General features: G+C 50.0%; 2 protein-coding genes across 2 annotated transcripts in view; one reads left to right on the top strand and one right to left on the bottom strand.

The window, feature by feature from the left end:
* The window catches only part of cchcr1 (coiled-coil alpha-helical rod protein 1), a 47,614-nt gene extending 36,818 nt beyond the window's left edge, over window positions 1-10,796 (top strand). Inside the window, exons 15-17 of the mRNA XM_072475720.1 lie at window positions 167-318; window positions 3,948-4,101; window positions 9,191-10,796. Of these exons, the coding sequence (XP_072331821.1) occupies window positions 167-318; window positions 3,948-4,101; window positions 9,191-9,291 (407 nt within the window). The 3' untranslated portion in view covers window positions 9,292-10,796. The remainder of the gene's footprint in view (window positions 1-166; window positions 319-3,947; window positions 4,102-9,190) is intronic.
* Window positions 10,797-15,484: 4,688 nt separating this feature from the next.
* The window catches only part of mdc1 (mediator of DNA damage checkpoint 1), a 57,922-nt gene continuing 54,062 nt past the window's right edge, over window positions 15,485-19,344 (bottom strand). Inside the window, 2 exon segments of the mRNA XM_072473341.1 lie at window positions 15,485-15,793; window positions 17,319-17,540. Coding sequence (XP_072329442.1) covers window positions 15,563-15,793; window positions 17,319-17,540 — 453 coding nt within the window. The 3' untranslated portion in view covers window positions 15,485-15,562.

Raw genomic sequence — 19,344 nt, 5'->3', positions numbered from 1 at the left:
TACTTGTGGCAATAATTATTCTATTGTGAAAGCTAGAGAGAACTGGAAATAGGAGTTGTGGGGGTAAGGGGGACGTGGGTAGAGGGCCAGCGATTGATGCAGATTGACACCATGGATGAAACGACAAAGGGGATGTAAATTGTTACGTTGTTCCGGTTTTACACAGTTGTCGCTCTCCGTCAAACGGACCGGCAGGCAGCGCGTGACCAGGAGCGGATGCAAACCTCTGGGAAGTTACAGGAGGAGCAACATCAACGGGAACTCCAGCGACTGGGTAACAAGCTGCGCGAACTGGAGAGGGACAAGAACCTTCTTGTGGTAAGTGGCGCCCGCCATTTCCACCAGCGAGGCTGGCTGCGAGGGGCTCCAGGGACCGCCGCTGGCGGAACAGGAGGAGAACACAGTCAGGCAGATCAAGGGGAGTGTCGTCCAGAGAGGGGTGATAGGCTCAATGAAGTAGGCTGGGAGAGAACTGGTCTTGCAGCATAAGCACCGGCTTGGAGCGAGTGCTCTGTTTCTGCGCTGGAAGATTCTACACAAGTGATAAAAAGGTGACACAGACAGTGCAGGAAATAAATCAGTGAGAGAGTCATCTGCACAGCACCACCACTCCGATTTATAGTAAGACGTCTTACAACACCAGGTTAAAGTCCAACAGGTTTGTTTCCAATCACTAGCTTTCGGAGCACTGGTGTGAATTGTACCAAGCCGGGACAGTTGGTAGGATTTCGCAGGCCAGATGGTGGGGGATGAATGTAATGTGACATGAATCCCAGGTCCCGGTTGAGGCCGCACTCGTGTGCGGAACTTGGCTATAAGTTTCTGCTCGGCGATTCTGCGTTGTCACGCGTCCTGAAGGCCGCCTTGGAGAACGCTTACCCGGAGATCAGAGGCTGAATGCCCTTGACTGCTGAAGTGTTACCCGACTGGAAGGGAACATTCACAGTAAACATAGAAACATACAGTGCAGAAGGAGGCCATTCAACCTATCAAGTCTGCACCGACCCATTTAAGCCCTCACGTCCACCCGATCCCCGTAACCCAATAACCTCTCCTAACCTTTTTGGACACTAAGGGCAATTTATCACGGCCAATCCACCTAACCTGCACGTCTTTGGACTGTGGGAGGAAATTGGAGCACCTGGAGGAAACCCACGCACACACGGGGAGAATGTGCAGACTCCGCACAGTTAGTGACCCAGCGGGGAATTCCTGCCTGGCGATTGTTGCGCGATGTCCGTTCATCCGTTGTCGCAGCGTCATGTCGCATTACATTCACCCCCCACCATCTGGCCTGGGCTTGCGAAATCCTACCAACTGTCCTGGCTTGAGACAATTCACACCTCTTTAACCTGTGATTACCTCTCCAGTTGCTCCGTCTAGACCTGTAAAGACTTAATTACCTGCAAAGACTTGCATTCCAAGCATTGTCTTGCATCATTGACTTTGTCGATATATATGTTTCTGGAAACTGCCTCTTCATTCACCTGAGGAAGGAGCAGCGCTCCGAAAGCTAGTGAATCGAAACAAACCTGTTGGACTTTAACCTGGGGTTGTCAGACTTCTTACCGTGCCCACCCCAGTCCAACGCCGGCATCTCCACATCCTGACTCCGATTGATGTCAGTTCTCTGGGTGCAGATGGTGCTGCGGGGACTTCCTGTGCAAGCCACACAACGCTCTTCATTGTACCAGGCGTGTGTCTGCTTAGGGCCAGTATCGGCAAGAGGAAAGAAAGGTGTCAATTTGTGTGATCAAAGGCCTGATTCCTGATGCTTAACCTGTCATGTAAATAGTGCCTTAATTTGTTACTTTGCCCAGACCAACAGTGAGTCTCTCTAAGCAGTGTTACGTTATGTTGCAGTGTGGTAAACCCTTTTTTCCCAACTTAATCTGATTATCAATTTATAGGATTATTCTGAAAAAGAGACATGTCGTCAAAACTTTTCACCTTCCACCCATCAGGACAGATGCCAAATTTCAACGGGTGTGTGCGCCATGAAACAAAGGGTGCTGATTGGTTGCCAAGTCGATTCTGATTGGTTGAGACATTGCCATGCAGAATGCGTCTGGGAACGATTGTCCCCTCACCCTATTGCTTCATTTAGCTTGTGATACGATCTTACATTGGTTGTCGGCGTAATTGTTATCGGGCATGAGGAACATGGCCAGACAGTGCCTTTTCTGAATTAGACAAAGGTGTGGGGGGAGAAAATGCTCCCTGCTACATTGGTCGGGGCATTGTTGAGATTGGCAAACGGAGTCAATTTAACCAGGGCAGCACGGTGGCACAGTGGTTAGCACTGCTGCCTCACGGCGCCGTGGACACAGGTTCGATCCCGGCCCCAGGTCGCTGTCCGTGTGGAGTTTGCACATTCTCCCCATGTCCGCATGGGTCTCACCCCCACAACCCAGGAAGATGTGCAGGGTAGGTGGATTGGCCACATTAAATTGCCCCTTAATTGGGAAAAAAACCTGAATTGGGTACTTTAAATTTACTTTAATAAAGAGTCAACTTAACCAATCAGAACCCTTTTCTCACGCAGGATAAATTGTTGCGCCTTTTGAAATGGGACAGTCGTGTGTCTGTCCTGATGTGTGCTGGATGAAAAACTTCAACAACTTCTCTCTTTTTTTCTCAGCAATACTCAAATTCTGTACTGTTTATGTTCTGATTGCGGAGAGAGAGAAATGATAGTTGCTGCACCAATGATTGGTGAACGTGGCCTGCTGAATCGCTCCATTTCGCGGGATGAAGTTGAACCCCAGAGGCACTTGGCCGTCACATGAACGTAGCTTTGCTAAGGATGCAAAGGCCGCGTAACGTCATTCCCACATGCGCATGAACGCGCCCGCCTGCACATGCCTGAGAGATTTTGACAATACGGGTCAACAACTCTCATTTATACATCGCCTTTTAATCTAATAAATGCAAGAAAAAGTGATTCCCAGGACCATCACAAAACAAAGTATGGAACTGGGTCACACAAGGCGATATTAGTCAAACAGAATTATTACAGCACGGAGTAGATTGTAGAATTTACAGTGCCGAAGGAGGCCATTTGACCCATCGAGTCTGCACAGGCCCATGGAAAGATTACCCTATCTAAGCCCACACCTCCACCCTATCCCCAGTAACCCCATCTAACCTTTTTTGGACACTAATGGCAATTTATCATTGCCAATCCATCTAACCTGCACGTCTTTGGACTGTGGGAGGAAACCGGAGCACCTGGAGGAAACCCACGCAGACACGAGGAGAACGTGCAGACTCCGCACAGACAGTCACCCAAGCCGGGAATCGGACCTGGGACCCTGGGGCTGTGAAGTAACAGTGCTAACCACTGTTCAGGCCATTCAGCCCATCGTGCTCGGCGAAGGAATAATTCATCTAATGCCATTTCCCCCACCTTCACCCCGTAACCCTCTTTTTCAGGTACTGATCCATTTCTCTCTGTCAGCCTCCATTGAACCTGCCTCCACCACGCTCTCGGGCAACTCACTCCTGATCCTAAACACTCGCCGCGTAAAAAGAAATTCTCCTCCTGCCTCCAGTGCTTCTTTTGCCAATCACTGTGAATCTGTGCCCATCCCGTCTCGACCCTTGCGCGAAGGGGGAGAGTCCCACCACCCCTCCCCCTGCCTGGACCCCTCCTGAATTGGAACACTTCGATCAAATCGCCTCGCAACCTTCCCTTCTCCAAGGCGAGCGGTCCCAATCTATCCACGTCACTGAAGTCGTTCATCCATTCTCCTGAATTAACCCAGATCTTCTCCACCACCCACCTCCTTCTCCCGAGCGTTCACGCACTGTAAACAGTCTTCCAGTGCCAGGCAGCAATTCAGCCATTCCGCTTATGCAGCTGGGAGCCACACTAGGTCGACCCCTGACCTTTGGCCCGAGTATATCAGGTGGACCAGTGAGGATTTTGGTTTTTTGTTCGGCAGGCCACACTGAGGCAAGAAGGGCTGCTCAGCCAGTACAAGAAGAGCCGAGCTGCAGCCATCCACTCCTCAGCGGCCCTGCGTGAGGATGAAGAGCTGGCCAGGCCCCTACCCCACTCCCAGGCTTCAAAAGCGGGAGGCCAGGCCTACAATAAAGGTAACTGCCGGGATTTGACATCACACGGGGTGTTGTGAACGCCTGATCGATCGGTTATGCCTCAGTCAATGCCACTCATTGTTGTCTGCTCTCGCTGCCTGTACATTCGCTGTCTGTTCCGCTGCCAGTACATTCGCTGCCTGTGTTCTGGCTGCCTGTACATTCACTATGTTCTTGCTGCCTGTACATTTGCTATCTGTGTTCTTGCTGCCTGTACATTCGCTGCCTGTATATTCGCAGTCTGTGCTCTCGCTGCCTGTACATTCGCAGTCTGTGCTCTCGCTGCCTGTACATTCGCCGTCTGTTCTTGGTGCCTTTACATTTGCTATCTGTGTTCTTGCTGCCTGTACATTCGCTGCCTGTATATTCGCAGTCTGTGCTCTCGCTGCCTGTACATTCGCTGTCTGTGTTTCCGCTGCCTGTACATTCGCTGCCTGTGTTCTCGCTGCCTGTACATTCGCTGCCTGTATATGCGCAGTCTGTGCTCTCGCTGCCTGTACATTCGCTGTCTGTGTTTCCGCTGCCTGTACATTCGCTGCCTGTACATTCGCTGCCTGTGTTCTCGCTGCCTGTATATTCGCAGTCTGTGCTCTCGCTGCCTGTACATTCGCAGTCTGTGCTCTCGCTGCCTGTACATTCGCTGTCTGTGTTTCCACTGCCTGTACATTTGCTGTCTGTGTTTCCACTGCCTGTACATTTGCTGTCTGTGTTTCCACTGCCTGTACATTTGCTGTCTGTGTTTCCACTGCCTTTAAATTTGCTGCCTGTGTACCCACTGCCTGTACATTCCCTGTCTGCGTTCTCGCTACATGTACATTCGCTTTCTGTGTTCTCGCTGCCCGTACAATCACTTTCTGTGTTCACATTGCCTGTACATTCGCTGTCTGTGTTCTCGCTGCCTGTACATTCACTGCCTGTACATTCGCTGTCTGTTCTTGGTGCCTTTACGTTTGCTGTCTGTTCTTGGTGCCTTTACATTTGCTGTCTGTGTTCTTGCTGCCTGTACATTCGCTGCCTGTACATTCGCTGTCTGTTCTTGGTGCCTTTACATTTGCTGTCTGTGTTCTTGCTGCCTATATATTCGTAGTCTGCTCTCGCTGCCTGTACATTCGCCGTCTGTTCTTGGTGCCTTTACATTTGCTGTCTGTATATTCGCAGTCTGTGCTCTCACTGCCTGTACATTCGCAGTCTGTGCTCTCGCTGCCTGTACATTCGCCGTCTGTTCTTGGTGCCTTTACATTTGCTGTCTGTGTTCTTGCTGCCTGTACATTCGCTGCCTGTATATTCGCAGTCTGTGCTCTCGCTGCCTGTACATTCGCTGCCTGTGCTCTCACTGCCTGTACATTCGCAGTCTGTGCTCTCGCTGCCTGTACATTCGCCGTCTGTTCTTGGTGCCTTTACATTTGCTGTCTGTGTTCTTGCTGCCTGTACATTCGCTGCCTGTATATTCGCAGTCTGTGCTCTCGCTGCCTGTACATTCGCTGCCTGTGTTCTCGCTGCCTGTATATTCGCAGTCTGTGCTCTCGCTGCCTGTACATTCGCGGTCTGTGCTCTCGCTGCCTGTACATTCGCTGCCTGTGTTCTCGCTGCCTGTATATTCGCAGTCTGTGCTCTCGCTGCCTGTACATTCGCAGTCTGTGCTCTCGCTGCCTGTACATTCGCCGTCTGTTCTTGGTGCCTTTACATTTGCTGTCTGTGTTCTTGCTGCCTGTACATTCGCTGCCTGTATATTCGCAGCCTGTGCTCTCGCTGCCTGTACATTCGCAGTCTGTGCTCTCGCTGCCTGTACATTCGCCGTCTGTTCTTGGTGCCTTTACATTTGCTGTCTGTGTTCTTGCTGCCTGTACATTCGCTGCCTGTATATTCGCAGTCTGTGCTCTCGCTGCCTGTACATTCGCTGCCTGTACATTCGCTGCCTGTGTTCTCACTGCCTGTATATTCGCAGTCTGTGCTCTCGCTGCCTGTACATTCGCGGTCTGTGTTTCCGCTGCCTGTACATTCGCTGCCTGTGTTCTCGCTGCCTGTACATTCGCTGCCTGTATATTCTCAGTCTGTGCTCTCGCTGCCTGTACATTCGCGGTCTGTGCTCTCGCTGCCTGTACGTTCGCTGTCTGTGTTTCCGCTGCCTGTACATTCGCTGCCTGTGTTCTCGCTGCCTGTACATTCGCTGTCTGTTTCCGCTGCCTGTACATTCGCTGTCTGTGTTTCCACTGCCTGTACATTTGCTGTCTGTGTTTCCACTGCCTGTACATTTGCTGCCTGTGTACCCACTGCCTGTACATTCTCTGTATGCGTTCTCGCTACATGTACATTCGCTGTCTGTACATTCGCTGCCTGTGCTCTCGCTGCCTGTACATTCAATATCTGTGTTCTCGATATCTGTACATTCGCTGTGTGTTCTCACTGCCTGTACATTCGCTGCCTGTGCTCTCACTGCCAGTACAATCGCTTTCTGTGTTCTCGCTGCCCGTACATTCGCTGTGTGTACATTCAGTGTCTGTGTTCTCGCTGCCTGTACATTCGCTGTCTGTGTTCTCGCTGCCTGTGTTCTCGCTGCCTGTACATTCGCTGTCTGTGTTCTCGCTGCCTGTACGTTTGCTGTCTGTACATTTGCTGCCTGTATTCTTGCTGCCTGTGTTCTCGCTGCCTGTACAGTCGCTGCCTGTACAATCACTACCTGTGTTCTCGCTGCCTGTGTTCTCGCTGCCTGTGTTCTCGCTGCCTGTACATTCACTGCCTGAATATTCGCTGCCTGTGTTCTCGCTGCCTGTACATTCGCTGCCTGTGTTCTCGCTGCCTGTACATTCGCTGCCTGTGCATTCGCTGCCTGTGCTATCGCTGCCTGTACATGCTTGCTTACGGAACAAGTCACTGTGCTGCAAAGGTAATTAATTGGAAGTGAAGCTTTTTGGGTGACCCGGCAGACATGCTAGGCACCATGGAGATGCATGTGTGTTCTGTCTGTTTGTTGGGTCTTTGAAAGCCCCTCGTGGGTCTTTGAAATCCCCCCATGGGAGCTGGTGGAATTTGAATTCAGTTAATAAAATCAGGAATCGAAAGCTCGTCTTACCATCGATTGTTGTAAAAACCCACCTGGTTCACTAATGTGCTTCAGGGAAGGAAATCTGCCGTCTTTACCCGGTCTGGCCTACACGTGACTCCAGACCCACAGCAAAGTGTTTGCCCTCTAATATAAGAACATAAGAACTAGGAGCAGGAGTAGGCCATCTGGCCCCTCGAGCCTGCTCCGCCATTCAATGAGATCATGGCTGATCTTTTTTGGACTCAGCTCCACTTTCCGGCCTGAACACCATAACCCTTAATCCCTTTATTCTTCAAAAAACTATCTATCTTTATCTTAAAAACATTTAATGAAGGAGCCTCAACTGCTTCACTGGGCAAGGAATTCCATAGATTCACAACCCTGTTAATCTCTGTTAATCTCTGTCCTGACTTTCGGAATGCCGCTTAAATGGACTGTGGGCAAATAAATTGCAGTGGAATGGAGAAGCTCTTTGCCCAGCTCAAACCCAGAGATGGAGCAGGCAACCTGATCCTCGGAATGTTGTTCAAAGAGCTCCCTCAGCGCATTCGTGAGTTTCAGAGTACATAAGAACTAGGAACAGGAGTAGGCCATCTGGCCCCTCGAGCCTGCTCCGCCATTCAATGAGATCATGGCTGATCTTTGTGGACTCAGCTCCACTCTCTGGCCCGTACACCATATCTTCGAATCCCTTTATTCTTTAGAAAGGCATCTATCTTTTTCTTAACGTTTAAAGAAGGAGCCTCAACTGCTTCACTGGGCAAGGAATTCCAGAGATTCACAACCCTTTGGGTGAAGAAATTCCTCCTAAACACAGTCCTAAAACTACTTCCCCTTATGTTGAGGCTATGCCCCCTAGTTCTGCTTTCACACACCAGTGGAAACAACCTGCCCGCATCTATCCCATCTATTCCCTTCATAATTTTATATGTTTCTGTAAGATCCCCCCTCATCCTTCTAAATTCCAACGAGTACAGTCCCAGTCTACTCAACCCCTCCTCGTAATCCAACCCCTTCAGCTCTGGGATTAACCTAGTGAATCTCCTCTGCACACCCTCCAGCGTCCTTTCTCAAGTAAGGAGATCAAATATGGTCGAGCTAGCCACTCGATTCAAAGGCAATTAGGGACGGGCAACAAATGCTGGCCTTCTCAGCATTGCGCATATCTCAAGAGCAGATAATGAGTCCGTGGCTGACCCACCTTAACCCATTCAGAGCGCCGAAGGATTATCTTATTTCTAAATCAGCATCCCCCTGCTGTGGTAAAGGGAGCCTTTGCGCACCCACCTGGCACTGGTGATGAGGAACTGTCTCCACAGGGTCTGTGGGCTGGGTACAAAGCTGTGCCATCTGCTGCCGAGACTCCTCCTACAATGCCGGTGCCCACCCTGGGCACGCCCATCCACAGTGATGGTAACTGTCAATCACAGGCAGCTGCTTGTTAATGATGACAAGCTGGGATCAAAACTAGGGAGTGAGACTGGAAACTCTGAAAAAAGGGAGCAATGCAATCGGCTCACATCCGTGACCCGACCTTTCCCTTTCATAGACTTCTTACAGCACAGAAAAAGGCCCATCGTGTCTGTGCTAGCTATCAAGCGCGTACCTATTCCAATCCCAATTCCAGATTCCCGCCACCTCCAGGTGAAAGGTTTTCCCTCAAATCCCCTCTTAATCTCCTGCCCCTTACCAGAATTCTGTGCCCCCCGTGTTATTGACCCCTCTACGAAGAAGGAGATTCTTCCTATCTACTCTTAACTTTCGGATGACATTAAAAGCGGGCCGCCCTGCTCTCCCAGGTGGACATGAAAGGTTGATTTCAGATCAGAGCTGGGGGGGGGTCTATCCCTGGTGTCTTTGTGCCTCAGTATATGATCATTATCAGATCGCTGTATGTTGGATCTTGCGCGCACACTGGATTCCACATCGCAACAAGTGACGACATTCCGAGGAAGTACCACAGTGGCTGACAATTGCTTTGGGATGTCCTGAGATTGTAAAAGGGAGCCATACAAATGCAAGTTCTTCCCTTCCTTCCTCTTCCAGGTTCCCTTGCCGAGGTTCTGGACGAGCTGCAGGCCCTGAGTGCGGCCGTGATTGGGGACCAGGAGGAGGCCGACACAAACAGGGAAGAGGAGAGCGAGTAGAAGGAGAAGCGTGATATCCCAGGCAGATGGATCTGCATCCTCGCTGCTCCCTGCTGCCTTCAAGTGCCAGGAATGAAAGCTCCCAAGCTGGCCCCTCATGATTCAGGGTTTCGTTAGAACAGGTGAAGGGCAAGAATCAATAGGGTGGCACAGTGGTTAGCACTGCCGCCTCACAGCACCAGGGACCAAGGTTCAATTCCAGCCTCGGGTAACTGTGCGGAGTCTGCACGTTCTCTCCGTGTCTGCGTGCGTTTCCTCCGGGTGCTCCAGTTTCCTCCCACAGTCTAAAAATGTGCAGGTTAGGTGGATTGGCTGTGATAAATTGTGTTTGGGTGGGGTTACAAGGATAGAGTGGGGCACTGGGCCTAGGTCAGGTGCTCTTTCAGAGGGTCGGTGCAGACTCGATGGACCAAATGGCCTCCTTCTGCACTGTAGGGATTCTATGAACAGTGCTCATCCCTCTAACGGACTCTGAAAGAATTGTTCTTCTCCATCGCATTCCTCTCAAAGTAGCCCGATTTTGTCGATCTCCAGATTTTTATGCAGGCTGCACTCTCTTCTCACCTACGGGACAAGAGCTACTTTTTGATCTCTTATCTATCTCTCTTTATCTCTCTATCCATCTATCTGTCTCTCCTATCTCTCTCTGTCTCTCTATCCATCTATCTATCTCTCTATCTATCTCTCTCTCTGTCTCTCTATCCATCTATCTATCTCTCTATCTCTCTCTCTCTCTGTCTCTCTATCCATCTATCTATCTCTCTCTCTCTCTCTCTCTCTCTCTGTCTCGCCTATCTCTCTATCCATCTCTCTCACCACAGTTCCATGGACACCCTCCATTCACTCAAGTGAGCAGGCTATTAGACTGTGAAGCACCTCACAGCTGTACCTTCTATCCCTTGATGCTCCAAACTGGTCGGCAGTGGGGGCTGCAGCCGACACCCCTCCCCTCAGTCGCATGGAGGGCACTGGGGCCATTTATTGGCCCCTCAGAGAACAGGCCAAGGGCTGAACATGAAACCTGTTTCTCACTACTCAGCAGGCAGCAACCTTGAACCGGTAACTTTCAATCTAGAGCCTTATCATCATAGGATCCCCACGGTGCTGAAAGAGGCCATTCAGCCCATCCAGTCTGCACCAACCCTACCTAGGCCCACTCCCCAGCCCTCTCCCCCTAATCCCATCTAGCCTGCACATCTTTGGACTGTGGGAGGAAACCGGAGCACCCGGAGACACGGGGAGGATATTCAAACTCCACCCAGACAGTGACCCAAGGCCGGAATTGAACCCGGGTCCTTGGCGCTGTGATGCAGCAGTGCTAACCACTGTGCCACCCATTAACTGAACTGTTCAATAATACCCGGTCTCCAACAGTGCCTCACTATCTCAAGACAGAATCTGTCAAATTCCGCTATTTTACCTTTTGTAAACTGTGCAGAGTTTATATTTATTTATTCAACCAAAATAAATGTTTTCTACTAATAAAGTGATAAATTACATTGTTATTTTCTTTGTTTCACTTTGGACATTGGACCAAGAGACGCTTGTTCGGTGAATTGGACATTCCGAATTCTCCCTCTGTGTACCCGAACAGGCGCCGGAGTGTGGCGACTAGGGGCACATTGCAGTGTTAACGGAAGCCTACTTGTGACAAAATAAAAATAATCACTGAACACAGCTGGCAACCACTCACAGCGGCCCACAGGATCCAAGTCAGATTGGTTTAATTTTGGACACTAAATAATTTAAACTACCCTCCTTCCTCGCAGCTATTTCTGTGTCCCCGGAGGGTCCCCTGGATGCCCCAGTGAGAGCGAGTTGGAGGATTTCTTCTATTTTTTTTGTCTATCCGTGATTAGGAACAATAAACATTCTTTATGGCAGTGGATGTTGTCTATATGGACTTCAGTAATGCCTTTGACAAGGTCGCTCATGGTAGACTGGTACAAAAGGTGAAGTCACACGGGATCAGTGGTGAGCTGGCAAGGTGGATACAGAACTGGCTAGGTCATAGAAGGCAGAGAGTAGCAATGGAGGGATGCTTCTCTAATTGGAGGGCTGTGACCAGTGGTGTTCCGCAGGGATCAGTGCTGGGACCTTTGCTGTTTGTAGTATATATAAATGATTTGGAGGAAAATGTAACTGGTCTGATTAGTAAGTTTGCAGACGACACAAAGGTTGGTGGAATTGCAGATAGTGATGAGGACTGTCAGAGGATACAGCAGGATTTAGATTGTTTGGAGACTTGGGTGGAGAGATGGCAGATGGAGTTTAATCCGGACAAATGTGAGGGAATGCATTTTGGAAGGTCTAATGCAGGTAGGGAATATACAGTGAATGGTAGAACTCTCAAGAGTATTGAAAGTCAGAGAGATCTAGGTGTACAGGTCCACAGGTCACTGAAAGGGGCAACACAGGTGGAGAAGGTAGTCAAGAAGGCATACGGCATGCTTGCCTTCATTGGCCGGAGCATTGAGTATAAGAATTGGCAAGTCATGTTGCAGCTGTATAGAACCTTAGTTAGGCCACACTTGGAGTATAGTGTTCAATTCTGGTCGCCACACTACCAGAAGGATGTGGAGGCTTTAGAGAGGGTGCAGAAGAGATTTACCAGGATGTTGCCTGGTATGGAGGGCATTAGCTATGAGGAGCGGTTGAATAAACTCGGTTTGTTCTCACTTGAACGAAGGAGGTGGAGGGGAGACCTGATAGAGGTCTACAAAATTATGAGGGGCATGGACAGAGTGGATAGTCAGAGGCTTTTCCCCAGGGTAGAGGGGTCAATTATTAGGGGGCATAGGTTTAAGGTGCGAGGGGCAAGGTTTAGAATAGATGTACGAGGCATGTTTTTTTTACACAGAGGGTAGTGGGTGCCTGGAACTCGCTACCGGAGGAGGTGGTGGAAGCAGGGACGATAGTGACATTTAAGGGGCATCTTGACAAATACATGAATAGGATGGGAATAGAGAGATACGGACCCCGGAAGTGTAGAAGATTGTAGTTTGGTCGGGCAGCATGGTCGGCACAGGCTTGGAGGGCCGAAGGGCCTGTTCCTGTGCTGTACGTTTCTTTGTTCTTTTGTTTAGGGATACCATATGTTGGTCTTCATTTCACGCACTGGTGAAACCTGCATGAACAGTCACTACATAAAAGTGAAGAATGGCTCAATGTCCCTGGGCTGGTAATCCAGGGGCCCAGGCTGATGCCCTGGGGATACGGGTAGCAAGGCAGCACAGTGGGTAGCACTGCTGTCTCACAGCGCCAGCGACCCAAGTTCAATTCCGATCTTGGGTGACTGTGGAGTTTGCGTGGGTTTTCCTCTGGGTCCTCCGGTTACTCATTACTATCATTAAGGAGGAAATAGCGGGGCACCTGGAGGGACATTGTCCCATTGGGCAGACGCAGCATGGGTTCACAAAGGGTAGGTCGTGTCTGACTAATTTAGTGGAATTTTTTGAGGACATTACGAGTGCAGTAGATAATGGGGAGCCAATGAATGTGGTATATCTGGATTTCCAGAAAGCTTTTGACAAGGTGCCACACAAAAGGTTGCTGCATAAACTAAAGATGCATGGCATTGAGGGTAAAGTGGTAGCATAGGTAGAGGATTGGTTAACTAACAGAAAACAGAGAGTGGGGATAAATGGGTGTTTCTCTGGTTGGCAACCTGTAACTAGTGGGGTCCCTCAAGGATCAGTGTTGGGCCTGCAGTTGTTCACAATTTACATAGACGATTTGGAGTTGGGGACCAAGTGCAATGTGCCAAAGTTTGCAGACGACACTAAGATGAGTGGTAAAGCAAAAAGGGCAGTGGATACCGGAAGTCTGCAGAAGGATTTGGATAGGTTAGGTGAATGGGCTAGGGTCTTGCAGATGGAATTCAATGTTGCCAAGTGTGAGGCTATCCATTTTGGGAGGAATAACAGCAGAATGGATTATTATTTAAACGGTAAGATGTTAAAACATGCTGCTGTGCAGAGGGACCTGGGTGTGCTGGTGCACGAGTCGCAAAAAGTTGGTGTGCAGGTGCAACAGGTGATTAAGAAGGCTAATCGAGTTTTGTCTTTCATTGCTGGAGGGATGGAGTTTAAGACTAGGGAGGTTATGCTGCAATTGTATAGGGTGTTGGTGAGGCCACATCTGGAGTATTGTGTTCAGTTTTGGTCTCCTTACCTGAGAAAGGACATATTGGCACTGGAGGGAGTGCAGAGATTCACTAGGTTGATCCCAGAGTTGAGGGGATTAGATTATGACGAGAGATTGAGTAGACTGGGACTGTACTCATTGGAGTTTAGAAGGATTCGGGGGGGATCTTATTTTGACATATAAAATTATGAAGGGAATAGATAGGATAAATGCGGGCAGGTTGTTTCCACTGGTCGGGGAAAGCAGAACTAGGGGGCATAGCCTCAAAATAAGAGGAGGTAGATTTAAGACCGAGTTTAGGAGGAACTTCTTCACCCAAAGGGTTGTGAATCTCTGGAATTCCTTGCCCAGTGAAGCAGTTGAGGCTCCTTCTTTAAACGTTAAGAAAAAGATAGATGCCTTTCTAAAGAATAAAGGGATTCGAAGATATGGTGTACGGGCCAGAGAGTGGAGCTGAGTCCACAAAGATCAGCCATGATCTCATTGAATGGCGGAGCAGGCTCGAGGGGCCAGATGGCCTACTCCTGTTCCTAGTTCTTATGTACTCTGAAACTCACGAATGCGCCGAGGGAGCTCTTTGAACAACATTCCGAGGATCAGGTTGCCTGCTCCATCTCTGGGTTTGAGCTGGGCAAAGAGCTTCTCCATTCCACTGCAATTTATTTGCCCACAGTCCATTTAAGCGGCATTCCGAAAGTCAGGACAGAGATTAAGATACAGCAGCTGACACCAACCCCTAAGGTAGGAATTCAGGAAGTCGGAGGAGGTTTAGGCCATTCGGCCCCTCGAGACTCCTCTGCCATTCAAGTAGATCGTGGCTCATCTTCTAACTCAATACCATTTCCCTCGCATGATCCCCATTTCCCTTCAACAGCTAAAATTTGGTTACTCTCGGTCTTGAACATACTCAATGACTGAGCCTCCATGGCCCACTGTGGAGAAGAATTTCACCATCCTGGAGTGAAGACTTTCTCAGTCCAAAATGGCCTCCTCTGATCCGGAGACAATGTTTGTTCTGGGCCCATCCCAGCAGAATAATCATCTTTCCTGCATCTCCTTCCGAGTGAGGTTTTTTAAAGATTCTGAACGTTCTCGACAAGGTGGATGTGGGGAGGTTTCATCGTGGGTGAGCCCAGAACCCAGCGGGGGGGGGGGGGGGGGGGGGGGGGGCAGTTTTAAAATCAGGGGTTTCCCTTTCGGGACAGAGATGAAGAGTTTTTTGAAATTCGAGGCGACTTTGGAACTCTGCCTCAGAATATTTGGAAGGCTGCGGTGGATCGATTCTCTTGCCGGACGAGAATGTACGGTTATCGGGAATGTGGAATTCGAAGCTCAAACAAATCAGCCATGATTGAAGAGGGACCGAATGGTCTCCTAATTCCATTCTCATATTGACCTTGTGAATCCCCTTCCAAAACCGCCCCCCCCACCCCCATGAATCCCCTCCCATAGAGACGAAATTGGCCTATCAGAGCTCTTCCTCTCGGAACTGATCGGCTCCCCAGAGCAGGGGTGGGCTTGTTTTGGTCACTTGGACATTCTTTTGCACATTCTCCCCGTGTTTGCGTGGGTTTCGCCCCCACAACCCAACCATGTGCAGCGAAGGTAGACTGGCCACGGCAAATTGCCCCTTTAATTGGAAAAAGAATTGGGTACACTAAATTTATAATGAATAAAATGATTTCCTGTTCTTGGATTTGGGGCTGTTGCTCTTTCTCGAATCTTTGTTTCTTCAGTTGACTTCGGGGGCATGTTAGTTGGCGGGATATTTTTTTCCAGCTTTCTTGGATTGCTGTCTTGTCACGTGTCTGCCGTAAGCTCTGCGGACCCCCTGGAGGCCTCTTACGGAGTAGTTTGGGAATCCCTGCTCGAGAGAATAGAGTCTCCTCAATCTCTCCTCATAGGACAATCCGACCATCCCAGGAATCAGTGTGGTGAATCTTCGCTGCACTCCCGCTCTGACAAGCTCAGTGTCCCCATCGTTCACAATATATTTTTATAATTCTGATGAGTGCCACACGCGACTGCGGGGAATGAAAACGACGTGTTAAAAGTTCAATCAATTTTTTAATTACATTATGAATTTACAGGTTCGATAAAATTTGATTTTTTTTTTCTTAAAAAGTCAGCGTTTCTTTTTCCTGCTGCTGGCTGACTGGGTGGTGGCACTCCGCTTCTTGGCCTTCCCGTAGGGTTGGCTGTCGCTTTCTCCATCCAGTCGGTAGCTCACCAAGTCCACAGTCTGCTGGAGAATTCCTGTCAGGATGAACTCGGCGTTGACAACGGGGACGCCAGCATCCCGGGCGGCTTTGCACTTGGGGAGGTCATCCGGACACGAAATCACCAGGGTCTTCTCCTGTCGCGTAGGAATCCAAAAAAGAGAAAGTGGTTCAGAATCTCAAATCCGTTGCTGTTGGGAGGTTAACCCCCCCCCCCCACACTCCCACGAGAGAAGGGCCAGTACTCACAGCGCAGGTCATCACCGATTTACAAAAGGTAAGAAAGAGTTATACAGTTTATACAGTGCCTCGAACAACCCCAGCCCGTCCCATGGCACTTCACAGCCAACTATTTGTCAGCCGAAACTGAAGGCGGTTTTCTCCAATGTGGCCAGATAACCTGTGTATGGTAACGATATGCTGCACTTAGAGAACAGTCGATATTGGTTGGGGATAAAGAGGCATCCGAGAGTTCTTGGCATGCAAGTGAACAAAGGGGCAACTTCATATAATAGTGTGTGTGTGTGTGTGTGTGTGTGTGTGTGTAGCCATCAGTGTAATCAAGTGCTCTGGTGTATTATAGACTTGTGTGTTTGTGACACTAATAAAGATTATTATTATTTTGTGAGGAGAATTGTAAAAGCAGTTTAATAAACTAGCCACCTTATAATCTATCATCATTATTAGTGTCACAAGTAGGCTCACATTAACACTGCAATGAAGTTACTGTGAAAATCCCCTAGTCACCACACTCCGGCACCTGTTTGGGTACATAGAGGGAGAATTCAGAATGTCCAATTCACCTAACAACACGTCTTTCAGGACTTGTGGGAGGAAACGGGAGCACCCGGAGGAAACCCACGCAGACAGGGGGAGAATGTGCAGACTCCGCAGACAGTGACCCAAGCCGGGAATCGAACCCGGGTCCCTGATGCTGTGCTAACCACCGTGCCACCCATACTGTGGACAGAGTCCTGCGTTAAAGCCAATTGGCACATAACTCTGCAGTTGTAAAGGTGACAAAATGGAAGACTGAGGGCCCATTCGAGGCAGTTACAAGACGGTGTCCTCAGGGCATGGGGGCCAGTCTGCTGACCCACTGCGTTCCTTGGAAAACTCCAGTGCTGGGAGAAAAAAAAAGGAAAAAGACTCAGAACATCGGGGAACAGAACCCGGGGACAACTCTTGCAACAAGGTGGTCCTGAACTATAGCCTTCTTCCATGTGAGCTTGATCACCTCATTCCGTGCGGGAAATACCCGAGTCACTAATTAGTACGTCAGTGTAAATGTGTTAAGATTTGTTACTGAAGTTCAGCTGTATGAAATTCTTGTTCTCGTCTCTTTGATATGTCGGCTGACCCCCCCAAGAGAGGGACGGCCAACACAAGTTACCACAGAATCTCGGCAGGGCAGATGGGGGAGTGGGGACTGTAGAGACGAGCCATCACGAACTGCGGCCTCAACGTCCAATCAGTGCCAACCCCAGCGTTCCAAGGAGCAGAGGATCGGGATCGGCAGGAAGTTGGAGAACAGAAACCCGATTGGAAACACAACTCGCCCCTTCCTATTTTCAGCACAGGTCCCCGTTACTCCTGCAGCCACAATACCCCCCAGTCCTCGGTGGCGAGGAGCCCCGTTGCTGACAGTACGGAGACTCTCACCTTGTACGCTCTCGGCATCTTGGGCAGAATGGTCGCCCCGCTGCACTGAACGATGCTCTCCATCTGTCCCGGCTCGGGCAGCACCCCTGCCGTAACGTGGACCCGGAAGTCCTGAGGGGGAGGAACGGAAAAACAAACCAACCAGTTACAGTTCAGACCCCACAACACTGAATTAAGCTTCCACATTAGTTTTAACAATTCTGATAGGATGTGGATCTCACGGCATTATTTTTTTTAATAAACATTTTATGGAGGTATTTTTGGTTTCATGACAAACAAACAATATACATGAATCGACAAACATAGTGCAAAAAAGCCGTTTCCCTCCCTTATGGGTCCCACCTTTATTAACCCCCTACTCTAAACTAAACCAACCCCCCCCCCCCCCCTCTGCTGACGACTAATTTCCGCAAAGGCGTCGACGGAACGGTTGCCACCTCCGGGTGAACCCTAACAGCGACCCTCTCAAAGCGAACTTGATTTTCTCCAGACAGAGAAAGCTAGTCATGTCCGATACCCAGGTCTCCGACTTCGGGGGCTTTGAGTCCCTCCAAGCTAATAGAATCCGTCTCCAGGTTACCAGGGACGCAAAGGCCAGAACGTCTGCCTCTTTCTCCTCCTGGATTCCCGGGTCTTCCGACACCCTGAAAATCACCACCTCCGGACTCGGCGCCACCCTTGTTTTTAACACAGTGGACATGACATCTGCAAACCCCTGCCAAAATCCCCTAAGCTTTGGACATGTCCAGAACATGTGGACGTGGTTCACTGTCTTCCCCCCCCCACCCCGCACACCTTGCGCACCTATCGTCTACCCCAAAGAACCTGCTCATCCGGGCCACTGTCAGTGAGCCCGGTGAACGACCTTAAACTGTATCAGGCTGAGCCTGGCACATGTTGTGGACGCGTTGACTCTGCTCAACGCATCCGCCCAGAGACCATCCTCTATCTCTCCGCCCGACTCCTCTTCCCACTTGCGCTTCAGCTCCTCGGTCTGCGTGTCCTCTGACCCCATGAGTTCCTTATAGATGTCGGAGACCTTCCCTTCCCCCACCCACACTCTGAAAACTACCCTGCCCTGTATCCCCCTTGGTGGTAGGAGCGGGAAGGTTCAGACCTGTCTGCGTAGGACGTCACGCACCTGCAGGTACCTAAATTTGTTTCCCCTCGCCAATCCAAATTTCTCCTCCAGCTCCCTCAAGCTAGGAAAGCTCCCCTCCATAACATGTCCCCCATCCTCTCAATCCCTGTTCTCTGCCATCTCCGAAACCCCCGTCCATCCTTCCTGGGCAAACCGGTGATTATTACAGATTGGAGACCAGACCGATGCTCTCTCCACTCCCACATGCTTCCTCTATTGCCCCCAGACTCTCAGGGCTGCCAACACCACGGGGCTGGTGGAGTACCGTGCCAGCGGGAACGGCAGAGGTGCCGTTATCAACACCCCCAAACTGGTGCCCTTACATGAGGTCGTCTCCGTACACTCCCATGCCGATCGTCCCCCCACCGCCCACTTCCTGATCATGGCTCTATTCGCCGCCCAGTAATAGTTACTGAAGTTTGGCAGAGCCAGCCCGCCCTCTCCCGACTCCGCTCAAGCATTACCTTCCTTACTCGCGGGGTCTTGCCCGCCCATACAAAGCCAGTGATAACTTTGTAAACCCATTTAAAAAAGGACAGTGGAATAAAGATGGGGAGACACTGGAACACGAACAGGAATCTCGGAAGGACCGTCATCTTCACCGTCTGGACCCTCCCAGCTCATGGCAACGGGAGCACATCCCATCTCCGAAAATTGTCCTTCATTTGGTCCACCAGGCGGGCCAGATTAAGTTTGTGCAGCCATTCCCATTCCCGCGCCACTTGGATGCCTAGATACCGAAAGCTTCCCCCTACCACTCGAAAGGGCAGCTCCCCCAATCGCCTCTCCTGTCCCCTCGCCTGGATCGCGAACATCTCACTTTTCCCATATTTAGTTTGTACCCCGAAAACCAGCCAAATTCCCCCAGAATACTCATGATTTCTT

This window comes from Scyliorhinus torazame, chromosome 14 (genome assembly GCF_047496885.1).
Source record: "Scyliorhinus torazame isolate Kashiwa2021f chromosome 14, sScyTor2.1, whole genome shotgun sequence".
NCBI classification, from domain to species: Eukaryota; Metazoa; Chordata; class Chondrichthyes; order Carcharhiniformes; family Scyliorhinidae; genus Scyliorhinus; species Scyliorhinus torazame.
This window is presented reverse-complemented; position numbering and strand designations above follow the sequence as displayed.